The 16,496-nt window shown below is 41.2% G+C and overlaps 1 protein-coding gene across 1 annotated transcript; it reads right to left on the bottom strand.

The window, feature by feature from the left end:
- Window positions 1–12,216: 12,216 nt before the first annotated feature.
- On the bottom strand, window positions 12,217–13,411 carry LOC311146131 (ovarian cancer G-protein coupled receptor 1-like; the record flags this gene model as incomplete). Its single annotated transcript, XM_084182607.1, has 1 exon — window positions 12,217–13,411. The coding sequence occupies one exon, from the start codon at window positions 13,409–13,411 to the stop codon at window positions 12,317–12,319; it is 1,095 nt and encodes a 364-aa protein (XP_084038733.1). The 3' UTR covers window positions 12,217–12,316.
- Between the last annotated feature and the right edge of the window lie 3,085 nt (window positions 13,412–16,496).

Below are 16,496 nucleotides of genomic sequence, written 5' to 3'. Positions count from 1 at the left end.
TTTTCCAGTGGCAGGGACTGGGAGAATAGTCAGGACTTGAACACGATCGAACGTCTCTGGAGACACCTGAAAACAGCTGTGCAGCGACGCTCCCTATCCAACCTGACAGAGCTTGAGAGGATGTTTTTGTAAAAAAATTTTTTGGCTTTGTCATAATGGGGTATTGTGTGTAGATTGATGAGGGAAAAAACAAATGTAATCCATTTTAGAATAAGGCTGGAACGTAACAAAATGTGGAAAAGGTGATGGGGTCTGAATACTTTCCGAATGCACTGTATACTGTCATGTTTGGATCAAACCAAGAAGTGAGGTATGTGGTTGATTTACATGCTGTGAGTAGGTGGAGTTGGCTGCAGCTGTGCATTTGATTGCTCTCAACTTTCGTCCCGCATGTGTGTTTATTATAAATGTAATAGATTATAAACCATCACTATCCCATGATTGATTACAAGCTAAAGCCTGATATCAAAAATGCCATAAATCAAGTTATGTAGCTCTGTGATCTCGTCTAGAATAAACAAGGCACTGGAATAGAACAAGATAAAAACTGGTTTTAGTTTGTGATAGACATTTAATATCCCAATCACTAATTGCTCGATATGAAAAGTTTTGATGTTCTTCTTAGGTAAAATTGTTTCGTGTTTATGTGTATTATGGAAATATTGAGACTTAAGGTCAGAGTGCATCAGTCTTCTGGTAGATTCAGTTACTAACTAACCACAGACTGAAGTGTGGTGCGAAGTGAGGGGGAGGGTTAGAGCAAAAACCAGACTCAATATGTTTTCTTACATTTGAAAAGCGAATCAAATTCTCCCAATCTTAACAACTTCCAAATGACATTTTTTATGTCTCATCTTCAGTTAGTAGGACCAAATAAAGAATCAGTCACGCACAATTGGCAGACAAACACACAGGGACACACACACACACAGAGCAGACACATAGATCAGAAGACAGTTAACTGCCTTTGTGGCACGCTGCAAACTGAGCTCTGCTACTGCCACTTCCACTCTACTTCCAGCTAAGAAACAGAAAGGGGTATGTGTGTGTGTGTTAATGTGTATATGTGTTTCACACCAGAAACGCTGCCTTGGTAACCTTTTATCAGTCTTCCTTAGCTACAGTGGCTTGCGAAAGTATTCACCCCCCTTGGCATTTTTCCAATTTTGATGCCTTACAACCTGGAATTAAAATGGAGTTTTTGGGGGTTTGTATCATTTGATTTACACAACATGCCTACCACTTTGAAGATCCAAAATATTTTTTTATTGTGAAACAAACAGAAATAAGACAAAAAAACAGAAAACTTGAGCATGCATAACTATTCACCCCCCCAAAGTCAATACTTTGTAGAGCCACCTTTTGCAGCAATTACAGCTGCAAGTCTCTTGGGGTATGTCTCTATAAGCTTGGCACATCTAGCCACTGGGATTTTTGCCCATTCTTCAAGGCAAAACTGCTCCAGCTCCTTCAAGTTGGATGGGTTCCGCTGGTGTACAGCAATCTTTAAGTCATACCACAGATTCTCAATTGGATTGAGGTCTGGGCTTTGACTAGGCGATTTCAAGACATTTAAATGTTTCCCCTTAAACTACTTGTGTTGCTTTAGCAGTATGCTTAGGGTCATTGTCCTGCTGGAAGGTGAACCTCTGTCCCAGTCTCAAATCTCTGGAAGACAAACAGGTTTCCCTCAAGAATTTCCCTGTATTTAGCGCCATCCATCATTCCTTCAATTCTGACCAGTTTCCCAGTCCCTGCCGATGAAAAACATCCCCACAGCATGATGCTGCCACCACCATGCTTCACTGTGGGGATGGTGTTCTCGGGGTGATGAGAGGTGTTGGGTTTGCGCCAGACATAGCGTTTTCCTTGATGGCCAAAAATATCAATTTTAGTCTCATCTGAACAGAGTACCTTCTCCCATATGTTTGGGGAGTCTCCCACATGCCTTTTGGTGAACACCAAATGTGTTTGCTTATTTTTTTCTTTAAGCAATGGCTTTTTTCTGGCCACTCTTCCGTAAAGCCCAGCTCTGTGGAGTGTACGGCTTAAAGTGGTCCTATGGACAGATACTCCAATCTCTGCTGTGGAGCTTTGCAGCTCCTTCAGGGTTATATTTGGTCTCTTTGTTGCCTCTCTGATTAATGCCCTCCTTGCCTGGTCCTTGAGTGTTGGTTGGCGGTCCTCTCTTGACAGGTTTGTTGCGGTGCCATATTCTTTCCATTTTTTAATAATGGATTTAATGGTGCTCCGTGGGATGTTCAAAGTTTCTGATATTTGTTTATAACCCAACCCTGATCTGTACTTCTCCACAACTTTGTCCCTGACCTGTTTGGAGAGCTCCTTGGTCTTCATGGTGCCACTTGCTTGGTGGTGCCCCTTGCTTAGTGGTGTTGCAGACTCTGGGGCCTTTCAGAACAGGTGTATATATACTGAGATCATGTGACACTTAGATTGCACACAGGTGGACTTTATTTAACAAATAATGTGACTACTGAAGGTAATTGGTTGCACCAGATCTTATTTAGGGGCTTCATAGCAAAGGGGGTGAATACATATGCATGCACCACTTTTCCGTTACTTATTTTCTAGAATTTTTTGAAACAAGTTATTTTTTTCATTTCACTTCACCAATTTGGACTATTTTGTGTATGTCCATTACATTAAATCCAAATAAAAATCAATTTAAATTACAGGTTGTAATGCGACAAAATAGGAAAAACGCCAAGGGGAATGGACACTTTTGCAAGGCACTGTATTCTCCAGCCCCAAAATGGCATTATTTTCAATTAACTCCAACTATTTATGTTTTTCACAACTGGTATTCACTAAGTTGATGGTTTGTGTTTAAAGCTTAGTCATTTGATATGTTTTTTATTATTTAATATATTTACATGTAATAAGGCCACACAGAGGACCAGAGATAATTACAGACACCTGTAAAAATCTGAGGTCCACTAGATGTCTTAAATCCTTGCAAAATAAAAGTTGGGTAGTTTACTGGTAAACTTATAAAGTTTCCAGTAATATACCCTCCTTTTGCAACCCTAGATCTGAATAAGATAAAAAAATAAAAGCATAAAATCTTGACAATTACAGGAAAGCCCTCTCTTCCAGAGAACAAGCTCTACAGAGGAATCCACGCAACTCCATACATCAACCATCATGACACATTTCTTTCCCCTTTATTTTGACAGGGAGTCAATGCTGAGACCAAGGTCCCTTTTCCAGATGAGTCCAGTTTAGCACAACAATACACATCAAAATACACATTAACGCCACATCCATACACACATTAAAATACATGTTATAATACATAATACATGAAAAGCAAAACACAATCATAAAATACAGCTGCAAGCAGCAATGAACAGGGTTCACAGGATGACAAAGGACACAAGATCAGAGTGGATTTACAGTGGTTTAAATAGACATGTAAAATCAGATTTTTTATTTGTCATCTTTTGATCAATCCCTTAGCTAAGTTAATACAAATGATGGGCCTACATTCCAAATTTGGTGTCATTTGGTCCTATGGTTCATGAGAAGAAGATTTCTGAAGTTATTTTTAGCATATTAACGTTTGTGCTATTATGCATCTTTGACTGCATCAACGCTATTTTCTCAAACTCTTTAGGGACTATTGACAAAGACCAAATTTGGAGTGAATTAGACTTTCAGTCCATGACAAGATGTTATGATTATTTTAAGCATTAGCGTTACATAGTCAAAAGTGAATTGTTAATAGTTTCCTTATTTTTTAAGACGTCAATGCCAAACATGGTTCATCATGGTAATGTCTTCAATGACCCTAAAAAGTTTCAAGCTGTTAGGCCATTGTGAAGTGGATTTACAAAGGATTTAAATGGACACGTAAAATCTAATTTCCTGCTTTATCACTATCAGCCATCTCTTAACCAATCCCTTAGCTTTTCTCAAACTTGGTTAAGAGATGTACCATGGGCCTACATACTGAATGTAGTGTTATTGGTGGTTTTCCAAAATGTCCAAGATAGAGGACAATCTATCCTGACGGACCTTATGGGTCCTTGAGGCAAATTTGTTCAGCATGAGTAAAGACACCTATTGTACATTTTCTTTAGGAATGTAATGGAGTAAAAGTAAAAGTTGTCAAAAATAAAAATAGTAATGTACAGATATCCCCAAAAACTACTTAAGTAAATATACTTTAAAGTACTACTTAAGTACTTCCATAAAAACTAAAAGCAGATCAACCCAACTCAGTGGAGATCGAAGGGATCTCCAGAGTTAGCCATCTCTGAGACAGGGTCTGGTATCTCGTACGTCTATAAATTAACAATGAAGTAAGGTACGGTGGAAGTTTATGCAGGAGGGCTTTATAAACAAAGAGTGCAATGCATCAATCTACAAGACTTCAAAGAGTGCAAGCCTACTTTCTGATACAGAATGCAGTGATGTGTCCTGAACTTATCGGCCACCAGGTGCTTTCGCTCTCCAAGCCTGACGTAAGGAAAACTCTCAAAATAATAAATACTCACAAAGCCGCCGGCCCAGATGGCCTCCCTGGCCGTGTCCTTAGAGTGTGTGCTGACCAGCTAGCGGGCATCTTCTCTGAAATCTTTTACCTGTCCCAGGCTGTACTCCCCACCTGCTTTAAAGAGACCACCATCGTCCCAGTGCCCAAGAAAAACAACGTGTCATGACCAAATTACTATCGCCCCGTTGTGCTCACCTCCGTCATCATGAAGTGCTTCGAGATTCTGGTCATTGCCCACATCAAGGCCAGCATGCCAGGTACACTGGACCCACTCCAATTTGCCTACCGCTCCAACAGATCCATGGAAGATACCATTTTCATCGCTATTCACACGGCAGTACCACATCTGGACAAGAGGAACACCTGTGTGAGAATGCTGTTCATTGACTACAGTTCAGCAATCAACACTATTGTTCCCTCCAAGCTCGACACCAAGCTCAGAGCCCTGAGTCTAGACACCACTCTCTGCAACTGGATCCTGGACTTTGTGACAGGCAGACCACAGGCTGAGGATTGGCAACAACACCGCCTCCACACTGACTCAACACAGGGGTGTGTCCTCAGTACTCCCTGTTCACCCACGACTGTGTGACATTGCAAGACATCAACTCCATCAAGTTTGCTGACGACACCACGATTGTAGGCCTGATAACCAACAACGACAAGTCAGCCTATAGGGAGGAGGTTAGTGAACTGGCATTGTGGTGTCATGACAACAACCTCTCCCTCAACGTCAGAAAACAAAGGAGTTGATTGTTGACTTGGCAGCTGCATTCATTTAGACAATATCTCCATATTCTATAACCGGTATGAATGTCGACTCAATGATTTGTTTTCTGTTATTTAATGAAAGGCATGACCTATTCCTATTAAAGAAGCCAATTTTCATTCTACATTTCTTAACTAACTCATCAACATGCTTTTTGAAAGATAGCTTTTCGTCAATCCAGATGCGTAGATATTTATAAGAGGGGACACGATCAATGAGGGCATCATCCAATGTACATATGCATAAATCATCAGATACATTTTTACGTGATTTGGAGAATAACATATACTTGGTTTTACCTGCATTAAGTACCAATTTCAGTTCAACAAAGGCTTTCTGCAAAGCAATGAACGAAGATTGTAGCTCCGGAAGAGCCATGGGGGCAATAGCATACACAGAGTAATCTGCATACAGGTGTTTGTTACATTTTATTTACAGATTGACCAAAAAATTATATAGACAGTAAAAGTACAGGGCCCAAATCGATCCCTGTGGGTCACCTTTCGTAAATATCAAGGTAACCTGACTTAACACCATCAGAAAAAACCATTGTGTCAAGTCATTTTCTAACCAATTACATGACATCTAGCCCATACCGATTTCAGACAATCTTTGAATCAATAAAGAGTGCTCAACAGTATAGAAAGCCTTTGATAAGTCAATAAACAGGTCAGCACTTCCTCCTATCCATAACCTTTACCGCATCATTTAACACCAAGGTTGAGGGAGCACATGGGCCACCTTCCAAACCCTGGAGATAGCACCCAAGATAATCGTCAGATTAAAAATATGTGTCAATGACTCCTCAATCAGGGGAGCAGAAAGCTGCAGCAAGAAAAGATCAAGCAAATCAGCCGTGGTGGATTTTTTTTTTTACATCAATCTTAAGCAAGGCATCAAGCACATCACATGTAGAAAGTTGTTGAAATGAAAACAAAGATTCTTTAGAAATTGACTGATCTTCCAATGAGCCCACTTGAGCCTGGGAGGGGGAAGAGCTAATAAAAAAAAAAACTAATTAATAGCATCACTTATCAAATTTTTCTCAGTAATGATGCTAGATTCTGACACAACTTGCTTAGGCAGGGAAGGAGAGGAATTTCCACACTTCAGTCCATTAACTGTTTACCCAAATTTAGAAGGATCACCAGCAGAGTCTGAGAAAGAAAGTAGCTTGATTTAGCTTTCTTTATTATCCATTTCCCAATTGCCTGAAACGCTGTCAATCGGTTACAGAGTCAGTTTTTATAGCCTTGGACCAGGCCTGATTTCTCATCTGAAAGTTCTACAGAGAACCAAGGATTTGTTCTGTTTTTAACTCAAATGCGTTTAAAGGGGGCTTTCAGAGATATAAAAATATGTGAAAAGTTCTAAAGCCAATTCAGGGTCCGGCATGCAGCTGATAGAGGAAATCTCAGACCAATACATATCATGGATAAATGCCTGGGGATAAAAAATGAAGAATTATCTTCATAATTATACGAGGATCAATGTTTTTCTGTTTGGTATCTCTAATACATGCAATAGGACAGTGATCACTGATGTCATTAGCAAAGACACCACCCAATAAGTACTTGTGGGGGCTGTGTGTCAAAATTAGGTAAATCAGTGAAGAGTTTGATGGGTTTCTAACAATCTGTGTAGGTTTGGAGATTAGTTGAGTCAGGTTAAAGTGAAGACAAATATTCATCAAATGATCAGAGGCCGGGTTAAACCAATCCAGGTTAAAAGCTCATAAAATAACTAACTCAAATGACAGAACAGGTTTTACATATTCAGAAATTGTATCAACAGCATCCGCTAAAAACAAATGTGTATTTTGGCATAAAGCCACATCTATAACCAAACAAACTTTTGGGGGATAGTGACACTTATAGAACATGATGCCACGAGTCGATTTCACATTGTCACGATCGTTTACAGACGGGATGGACCAAGGCGCAGCGTGATATGCATACATGTTTATTTATACTGAATAAACACCACGACAAAACAACAAATGAAACGAAACGTGAAGTCCAAGGTAGACAAACAACACACCTCACACGGAACAAGATCCCACAACCCACTAGTGCCAATAGGCTACCTAAGTATGGTCCCCAATCAGAGACAACGAGCTACAGCTGCCTCTGATTGGGAACCACACCGGCCAACATAGATCTACACGATCTAGATCTAAACATAGAAAATGCAACATAGAACATACTACACAGAAAATACACACCCTGACTCAACAAATACGAGTCCCCAGAGTCAGGGCGTGACACACATATATAGCCACCACTCCCCCCCCCTTTCAGTCTATCACACATAATGTCCTTATGCATGATCGAACCCTTGATCCAGGTCTCCATTAGAACCAGAATATCAGGGCTCGTATCATGCACCCAGACATCAAGAAGGTCCATCTTTGATATCAAGCCCAAGCCCTCAACGTGATTTGAAAACCAAGGGGGTCTCCATATTTGTGGAATTCACAATATAACTAATAGTACTTGTTGAGTCAACCACTAGCTGCCAGGTTGACAGAGGTATTGCCGGATATATGAGACAGATGTGAAGACAACATTTCCAATTAGACCAAACTGATACGAAAGGAAACAGCAAGGGGTCATAACTTCAGCAGAAGAAGAACAAAAGTCATGTAACAGCAACACTCCTACGCAGCGATAAGGCATTTCCTGTATCACTGAAGTGTGTCACTGCTAACGTCAGGCATGACTGCATGGTCACAAAGCAAATCTCTCAAACAGCAAGAATTCACCAAGAGAAGAGAACATTAAACCCATGAATTGGTTACAGTACTTGAAAACATATTTTACACATAAATCTGCTCTACAGATATATGTTCATATTTTCATAATGTGGTTAAACTGTCATGCATACATATACAATATGTAAACAAATATTACTTTTGAGCCCCTGTGAAATGCTATATAAGACTCAACAATATTGTTACACAGGCTCCTTCTGTGTGAAGTTATTCACCCCTGGCTTCTTGTTCTGCTTTGAAATATGTTCTATGATTTATGAGCTCTGAATGTCTAACTGTTTGACCCCTTAGAACAACCAGTCCATCCTTAATGCAGCAGAAAATAATCTGTGCAGAGTGTGAAAGGTCAGCTACGTTAGTCCCCATGTGGGTCGTTTAACCTGGAAATACTCAGGCTGTGTGGCCAGGACAAAGCCTGGGAAGACATGGGAACGGGAAAAGGGATGGGGGCATCATGGGGCAGTTCCAACTAAGACATCCTTAAGAGAGGCAGGGCAGACCCCTGGGAAAGAGAGTGCGGTAGAGAACATTGTGAACAACCTACGCTCTACACAGAAGTCAAGTAAGTCAAGACCTCTGTGGTGCTATAAGCTTGACTCTGTGCTTCTCCTTCCCTTAAGGCTCTCAACCAATGCTGTATGTATGTACAGTATGTCTATGCTGTCCACACACCGTCAGTTATGAATCTGAGTTGAGGAATCCTTTATGTACCCCTGAAACTGGGAGCAATTCACTGATATTGAGCAGCAAGAATCCCAGAGGACCTAAGATAATTACTACTTGTACACTGAACATAAATATAAACGCAACATGCAACAATTTCAAAGATTTTACTGAGTTACATTATATATATGGAAATCAGTCAATTTAAATAAATTCAATAGGCCCTAATCTCACATTTTAAATGACTGGGAATACACATATTCATCTGTTGGTCACAGATACATTTAAAAAAAGGTTGGGGTGTGGATCAGAAAACCAGTCAGTATGTGGAACACGCTGTCGTACACGTTGACCCAGAGCATCCCAAACATGCTCAAATCGGTGACGTGTGGTGAGTATGCAGTCCATGGAAGAACTGGGACATTTTCAGTTTCCAGGAATTGTGTACAGATCCTTGCGACATGGGGCCGTGCATTGTCATGCTGAAACATGAGGTGATGGCGGCAGATGAATGGCACGACAACGGGCTTCAGGATCTCATAAAATACAATTATGTTCGTTGTCCGTAGCTTATGCCTGCCCATACCATAACCTCACCGCCACCATGGGGCACTCTGTTCACAACGTTGACATCAGCAAACCACTCACCCACACAACGCCATACACGCTGTCTGCCATCTGCCCGGTACAGTTAAAACTGGGATTCATCCGTGAAGAGCACACTTCTCCAGTGTGAAGTCGGTTACGATGCCAAACTGCAGTCAGGTCAAGACCCTGGTGAGGACGCCGAGCACGCAAATGAGCTTCCCTGAAACTGTTTCTGATAGTTTGTGCAGAAATTATTTGTGCAAAGCCAGTTTCATCAGCTGTCCAGGTGGCTGGTCTCAGACGACAACGCAGGTGAAGAAGCCAGATGTGGAGATCTTGGGCTGGCGTGGTTACACCTGTTCTGCAGTTGTGAGGCCGGTTGGAAGTACAGTCAAATTCTCTAAAACGATGTTGGTAGAGAAATTAACATTACATTCTCTGGCAACAGCTCTGGTTGACATTCCTGCAGTCAGCATGCCAATTGCACGGCCCCTCAAAACTTGAGACATCTGTGGCATTGTGTTGTGTGACAAAACTGCACATTTTAGAGTGGCCTTCTATTGTCTCCAGCACAAGGTGCACCTGTGTAATGATCATGCTGTTTAATCAGCTTCTTGATATGCCACACCTGTCAGGTGGATGATTATCTTGGCAAAGGATAAATGCTCACTTACAGGGATGTAAACAAATTTGTGCATACAATTTAAGAGAAATAAGCTTTTTGTGCATATGGAAAATTTCTGGGATCTTTTATTTCAGGTCATGAAACATGGAACCAACACTTTACATGTTGCGTTTACTGTATATTTCTGTTCAGTATACTTAAAAACAAACAAACACAGGAAATAGAGATAAGTTAGGTCAAGAGGCTACAGGAAATAGAGATAAGTTAGGTCAAGAGGCTATGTTGATATGTCGGACCTGTGCTGATAGGTCGTTTGAATTCAGAGTCACTCCCAAAAACAAAAACACAGAATGAATATTACATAATGTGATGAAAGATAAAAACATGACAATGTTGCAGAAAGAACTTGGTATGCAAGATTGTTTTCAACTCAGGCTTATACACAAGGCAGCATCACGTGTGCATGTCTCCTGCACGTGTTAAAGCAAGTATAAAACATTAATTTAAAAACAAAAGCATCATATTCATATGTTATAGCTTAATTATAACACTGTTATAACACTTTTACTATGTCATAAGGGCAAGGCCACTAACAGAATGACGATGAGACTCAGATTGCCAAACAAAAACCATTGATTGCAAAGTTCAACAAACCATACAGCTCTATGCACAAGGACTACTTTAAACAATTTCCACTGAATATTTTACAAAAACACATTTACTCAAAGAACAGTGCAGATGTAAAGTTTGGTAACAGAATGACAAAATCTCCCTCAGTTTTTTGTTACCACGTTTTCCAAAAACACTGGTAGACGTCTACTCCGAATTAAGATTCAAAGATGTCTGCAGAAAGAATTGGTGTCAGCTATGATATGACACCTTGAGTTTGAAAAAAATATATTTTGGTTATTGAACTACAGTAAGTGAAGTGGATTAACACCCTGTAACAGAATGATGATATCAGAATGACATCATGGGTCACCTGATCTGTACTATACAGTAATGCATAATTATGAATGTCATTATGTTCATGGTGATGTATCCTGAATAGGTACACAAAGGTAGAAACATGTAATATCCTTCTTTGCATGTTTGGGTATTATTCTACACACTGGCTATTATTCTAATGAGCTCCGGACCCAAACAAGACCAAATTTGGTTGGTCCGGTGCGGAGCAAATCTGTACCAATCATAGCCGTCTTTGTTTCACAAGTTTGGACACCAAAGTACAGTACAGTAGAGTATAGTTCAGTACAGTAAAGGTCAGTACAGTAGAATTCAGTAAAGTACAGTACATCAAGCAAATTATACTGTACTCTAGTGTCCTCTACTGTTCTGTGCTGTCCAAACTTGTGAAACAGACATCTATGATTGGTTTAGATTTGGACTGACCAAATTTAAACTACTTTTCCACGTCCACCCGGTCTCAGTCGGTGCTCAGTGGGTGAGAGGGCTGGTTACAGTAAATGGAAATAGAGAGGGCTCATGGGTAGGTGTCAATAAGTACCAGGATAAGTAACATCAACTGGAGAGAGAGAAGAGAGACAGAGAGGGAGGGGTTGTCCAGACTGTTTTCACACTCTTGCTTTGACCACACAACAGAAAGAGAAAGAAAACAGTTATGAGCTGAACATAACAGTATGCCAGTGGAAGGGAGGACCGTAGCAGGTGATCCACCTGGTTTGTGACTACTATGAACTCCCATTGCAGCCAATTCAGTTGCAGTCATTCTGTTACCGATTTGACGCGTTTTAAATCATAAACCAAATAGTTATCAGTAAAAACACTAACTATTTGGTAGGTCTACCTTTAATTGTTCCTTATGTGAACTTTCATTATCCTCCCTCCTCATGAGAGAGAGAAATTAGAAAATATCTTAAAGATATGTTTCTGGTAAGAGAATGAAAAGACACTAGGCAATATTTCTTAAACTTACAGAAGCCAAATAAGTTCTGCAAAACTAAATATAAATCTTGGTATTACTTGGCAGGGGTCTTTATTTCAACATTGTCTTTTGATGCATTTATTTTTCTGCTAGATGTTTTATAAGACCCATTTTCCATCTGTTTGAACAGAAATCAAAGCCTTTGCTTATTCTTAATTTTCTGCATGGGAAATGGTTGAAAAATGTTTATATGCGTTAATTTCTCAAAAATATAGACTCTTAGCTTTCACTTGACAGCAAAGGTTATGTGCTCATATGAACTTCACATGTTACTGCTCATGGGGACTTTTTACATGGAAATGCCCCTAATCATATCATTGCCCAATGTCTCATGTCCAATGACCTGTCACTGTATTTGTATTTTCCCTCTCATCCAAACTGACCCCTAGCTCCTAGTCTACTATTCAAGTGTCTTCAGGTCCTTCAAAAAAGCTTTATAAAACCCATGTATTATTAATATTACTACTAGATGACAGCAGTGTGACAGATACTTTTCTGTTCTTGTTGGAGGTGTCCACCTCCTTGGAGTCTGTGCCCGTGGCTGTGATGGGGCTGTGCTGTCCCCGGTGGCAGCAGCAGCAGAGGGCCTGGGTACAGGCCTCCTGGGCTTGTTGGATCCCCTGCTGGGCCCTCTCACTGATGAAGCAGTACAGTGCTGGGTCGGCCACGCAGTTGAAGCTGGTGAGCAGCAGGGAGATGTGGTAGTAGTTGAAGATATTGATTATGAATGGGCAGTCTCTTTCTAAGATGGTACGCACCAGCAGGAACACGTGGTATGGAGAGAAACACACCAGGAAGATGACGATGGTGCTGGTCACCAGGTTCTTGATGCGGGTTTTCTGGGTGCTTTGCGTGCCTACGCTTTTTCTGACCGCCCGCAGGACGCGGAGATACGACACGGACAGGATGCCTAGTGGGAACAGGAAGCCAACGGCGAAACGGTAGTAGTTGATGGGGTACTCCCACGGCTGCATGGGGTAGTGCTCAAAGCACACCGATTGGTTGGTGCCGTCCCTGCTTACCTCCTTGTGTCTGAAGAAGACAACACCCACAGCAATCTCTTTCAGCCATATGAAGGCGCTGGCCAACGTGGCTGCCCGCATGCTTCGGAACGCTGTGAAGCGGAACGGGTACACTACAGCCAGGTAACGGTCTATAGATATACAACATAAGAATCCGATACTAACATAGATGTTTTCATAGAGCAGGAAGCCACACAGCTGGCACAGCCACTCCGTTTGACTCCAGTCATCTCCCTGGAAGATGTACTGCAGCCAGAGAGGCAGCGAGGCCAGGTAGAGGAGGTCTGACACGGTCAGGTTGAGCAGGTAGACCCCCAGCTCGTTCTTGGCTCTCAGCTGCAGCCAGGCGTGGTAGAGGGAGTAGGCGTTGGTGGGCACGCCGATCAAAAGAACCAGGATGTAGGCCACAGAGAAAAGGTACTGGTGGATCTCATGGCTGATGGTGCAGTTAATGTAGTCTGGCTCAGCCTCAGACATGTTGACTGTCATGGTAGACATGGTCCACATGCCATGTTCCTCTCTGTTAGCACCCACACACTACCAGGCTGTGGGGCCCAGCACAGCGAGGTTGACTCAAAACAACGACAGTCCTGGTCATTCCACTCATTCAGCTCTGGAAGAAGAAGAAACAACAAAATGTCACATGAGGTAAGGAAATACATTTATGTTTTGTCATAAAATAAGAGTCCTTTGATAGAGTAATATAATAATGCTTGGACTAAGAACAAGGCATTAGCAGCAGACTGTGACAATCTTAACTCAACTGGAAATAGAGATAGCTACTCACATTCTAAAATAGCATTCCAGTATCCTGTTACAGTTGCAACTATTGGCAAGCTTTACTGAACTCCAGACCTCCAATTAGAGTGATTCTCCTGTGCTGCTGTGAGTGACCTCAGGAGGACCGAGGAGAGTACAGGGAACAGTTTGCCACACTTTATCTCAGACTAGCCCTCCCACAACAGGCCTGCAGGACAGAGAGAAGATCTCAACATAACTTAGACCTAGTCACGACTCTAGCGCTTCTCATGGAAGCAATCTGCTTTTTTGTAAAACATTAACACATGAATGACAAACTTAATGAAAACAACTTATATTATGCCTGTGTAGTAATGGTATAATTACACTAGTAACAACACTAAAAATATTCAGTGTGTGAGCATGATTAAAATACAGGGCTCTGTTCAGGTATGATGAATTACACACAATAGCTGGTGTGATTTCCCTAGAGCTTTTGCTGTTCTATGTGAAATGATCCTCTACTAGCTGGCCTGGACTACATGTATTGATTGGCAATGCCTTGCTACCAGGTGATTAGTGAGCCTGCCAACAGCCCTATGCATGTAACCTTGGCAAACTAAATTGGAACTACTGTGGCTGTATATCAGAAATACAAGATAGTCAACACAGAGGGAGGACAGCATGGTGACTATGGAAACAGGACACTGTATGTCACATTACCAACATTTGATAAAGTTCCCTCCCGATGGCCAAGATGTACTGTACTCATGCCTGGAGTAGTAACATGTGCTGCTGAGGAACAAGGAGCTCTCGTCTCAAATCAACATTATTAGCCAAGAATGAAGTGATGAAATATTAAAATGCATCATTAGCGTCAGGTCCTTCCTACGCTGTGATATTATTCCAAAATGAAAATGTCCATCAGAGTTACTCTGCGCTAACTTTCGTCCTCATATAACCTGTGAAAATACGCCCATGTGCAGATGGAGATTTGGATCAACACAAAGCCATAAACCATCACCACTGAAACTGATGTGTAGCCACGGGCGTGTTCAGTAAGCAGGAAACGTTTTGAAGCAGAGTGAAACCATTTAGAACACACATTTGGTTGCAAAATGCTTAACTACGCTGTGCTGAACACAACAAATATTTGTTTAACCTGTATACCCTATTTCATACAGCAGATCTCTGTATTCGAGGAACAGCCAACTCCTAGAGGTGCTCAGGCTGAGGCTGATGATGTTGTTTACAGGCAGGCCCATGCATCTCACAACAAGGCCTGTAATTCCCAGTGGACCCTTAGCATGTAATGAACACCCCTTTCCAATAAAGACAAGCCTGTAATAACGAATCTGCTAGCTTCTCTCCATCTGGGCTAATTCAGTCTAATCAAGAGGTCTGACACGTAATTATGTGAGTGTCTGAAATAGCACCTTATTCCCAATGTAAGGTACCATATTTCCTATATAGTCCCTTATTCCTTCTATAGTGCAATCCTTTTGACCAAAGTCCTATGGGGTCCAATTTATAATAATAATAATAATAATAATAATAATAATAATAATAATAATATGCCATTTAGCAGACGCTTTTATCCAAAGCGACTTACAGTCATGCGTGCATACATTTTTGAGTATGGGTAATTTCATACACAAACCATGAGAAATCGGGTAAAGCATCAACATGTGGTCATTCTGTATTATCACACGCAAGACTATACACTCTTCGAAAAAAGTGTTCCAAAAGGGTGATTTTGCTGTCCCTATAGGATAATCCTTTTTGGTTCCAGGTAGAACCCTTTTGGGTTCCATGTAGAGCAATCTGTGGAAATGGTTCTACATGGAACCCAAAAGGGTTCTACCCGGAACCAAAAACAGTGTAGAGAGCTTATATTTAGCTATGTTCCAATACCCACACCAGCATACCACTTGAAAGAAACAATGTACTGTATTGGGAATGCATTCTAATTTTAAGTGGTATGCTAGTGTGGATATTGGAACAGGGCCCATGCGTGTTCCACAGGCTTATATCCTTCTCTGGTTCTATTCAGTTCAATTAAATACAGCTTTATGTATCCCATCAGGGGCAATTACAGAGCCATGGAGGAGAAGCAGAGAGAGCAACAGGTGTACCAGGCAGCAAGTTGGTCATTATAACAACCACATCCTCATTATAAATGTACACTCACATTAGTCCTTTGTTGTGTGATCCATTGGGCAAAAGTACAGTACCAAATCATAAATTGGTTTACGAGGACATTAGCTACTGATCGATATTGTATTAAGATGATTTCTAGTATTAATATATTAGATCAAATTCCCTGTCCTTTCTGCAGGATGTGGCTGACATTATGATCATAAAGAGGAGTCTGTAGGTGCATATCCTAACTTTCTCCACCAGTGCCGGACCAATAAAGACTGAACAATAATCAGCAGAATACAAACATTACAGCACAATCAGCAGCAATCCGCCCTTGAGCTAATGTCTTACTGAAAGTTTAAAGGATGTCATGCTGCTTGCTTAGCAAGTACCACTTTTTTTTTTTTTTTCTTAAAAACTGCATAGTTGCTTAAGGGCTTGTAAGTAAGCATTTCACTGTAAGGTCTACACCTGTTGTATTCAGCGCATGTGGCAAATACAATTTGATTTGATTTCCTCCTTATTCTTCTCACACCGAAGCTCGAACCCAGGTCCTCTGCCTTGCTAGCACAAGTGACCACTCTCCTAAAGCTTCTTACCAGTCTGCGCCTCGCGAAAAGCTAGCTATTCGCTGGAGCAAGTGAGGACAATTCAGGCTGAGGAGTAAGTTTCACACATCCCCATGTACTACATTCATCCCTCAAACTTACAT

This window comes from Coregonus lavaretus (assembly GCF_964263955.1).
Source record: "Coregonus lavaretus genome assembly, chromosome: 18".
NCBI classification, from domain to species: domain Eukaryota; kingdom Metazoa; phylum Chordata; class Actinopteri; order Salmoniformes; family Salmonidae; genus Coregonus; species Coregonus lavaretus.
This window is presented reverse-complemented; position numbering and strand designations above follow the sequence as displayed.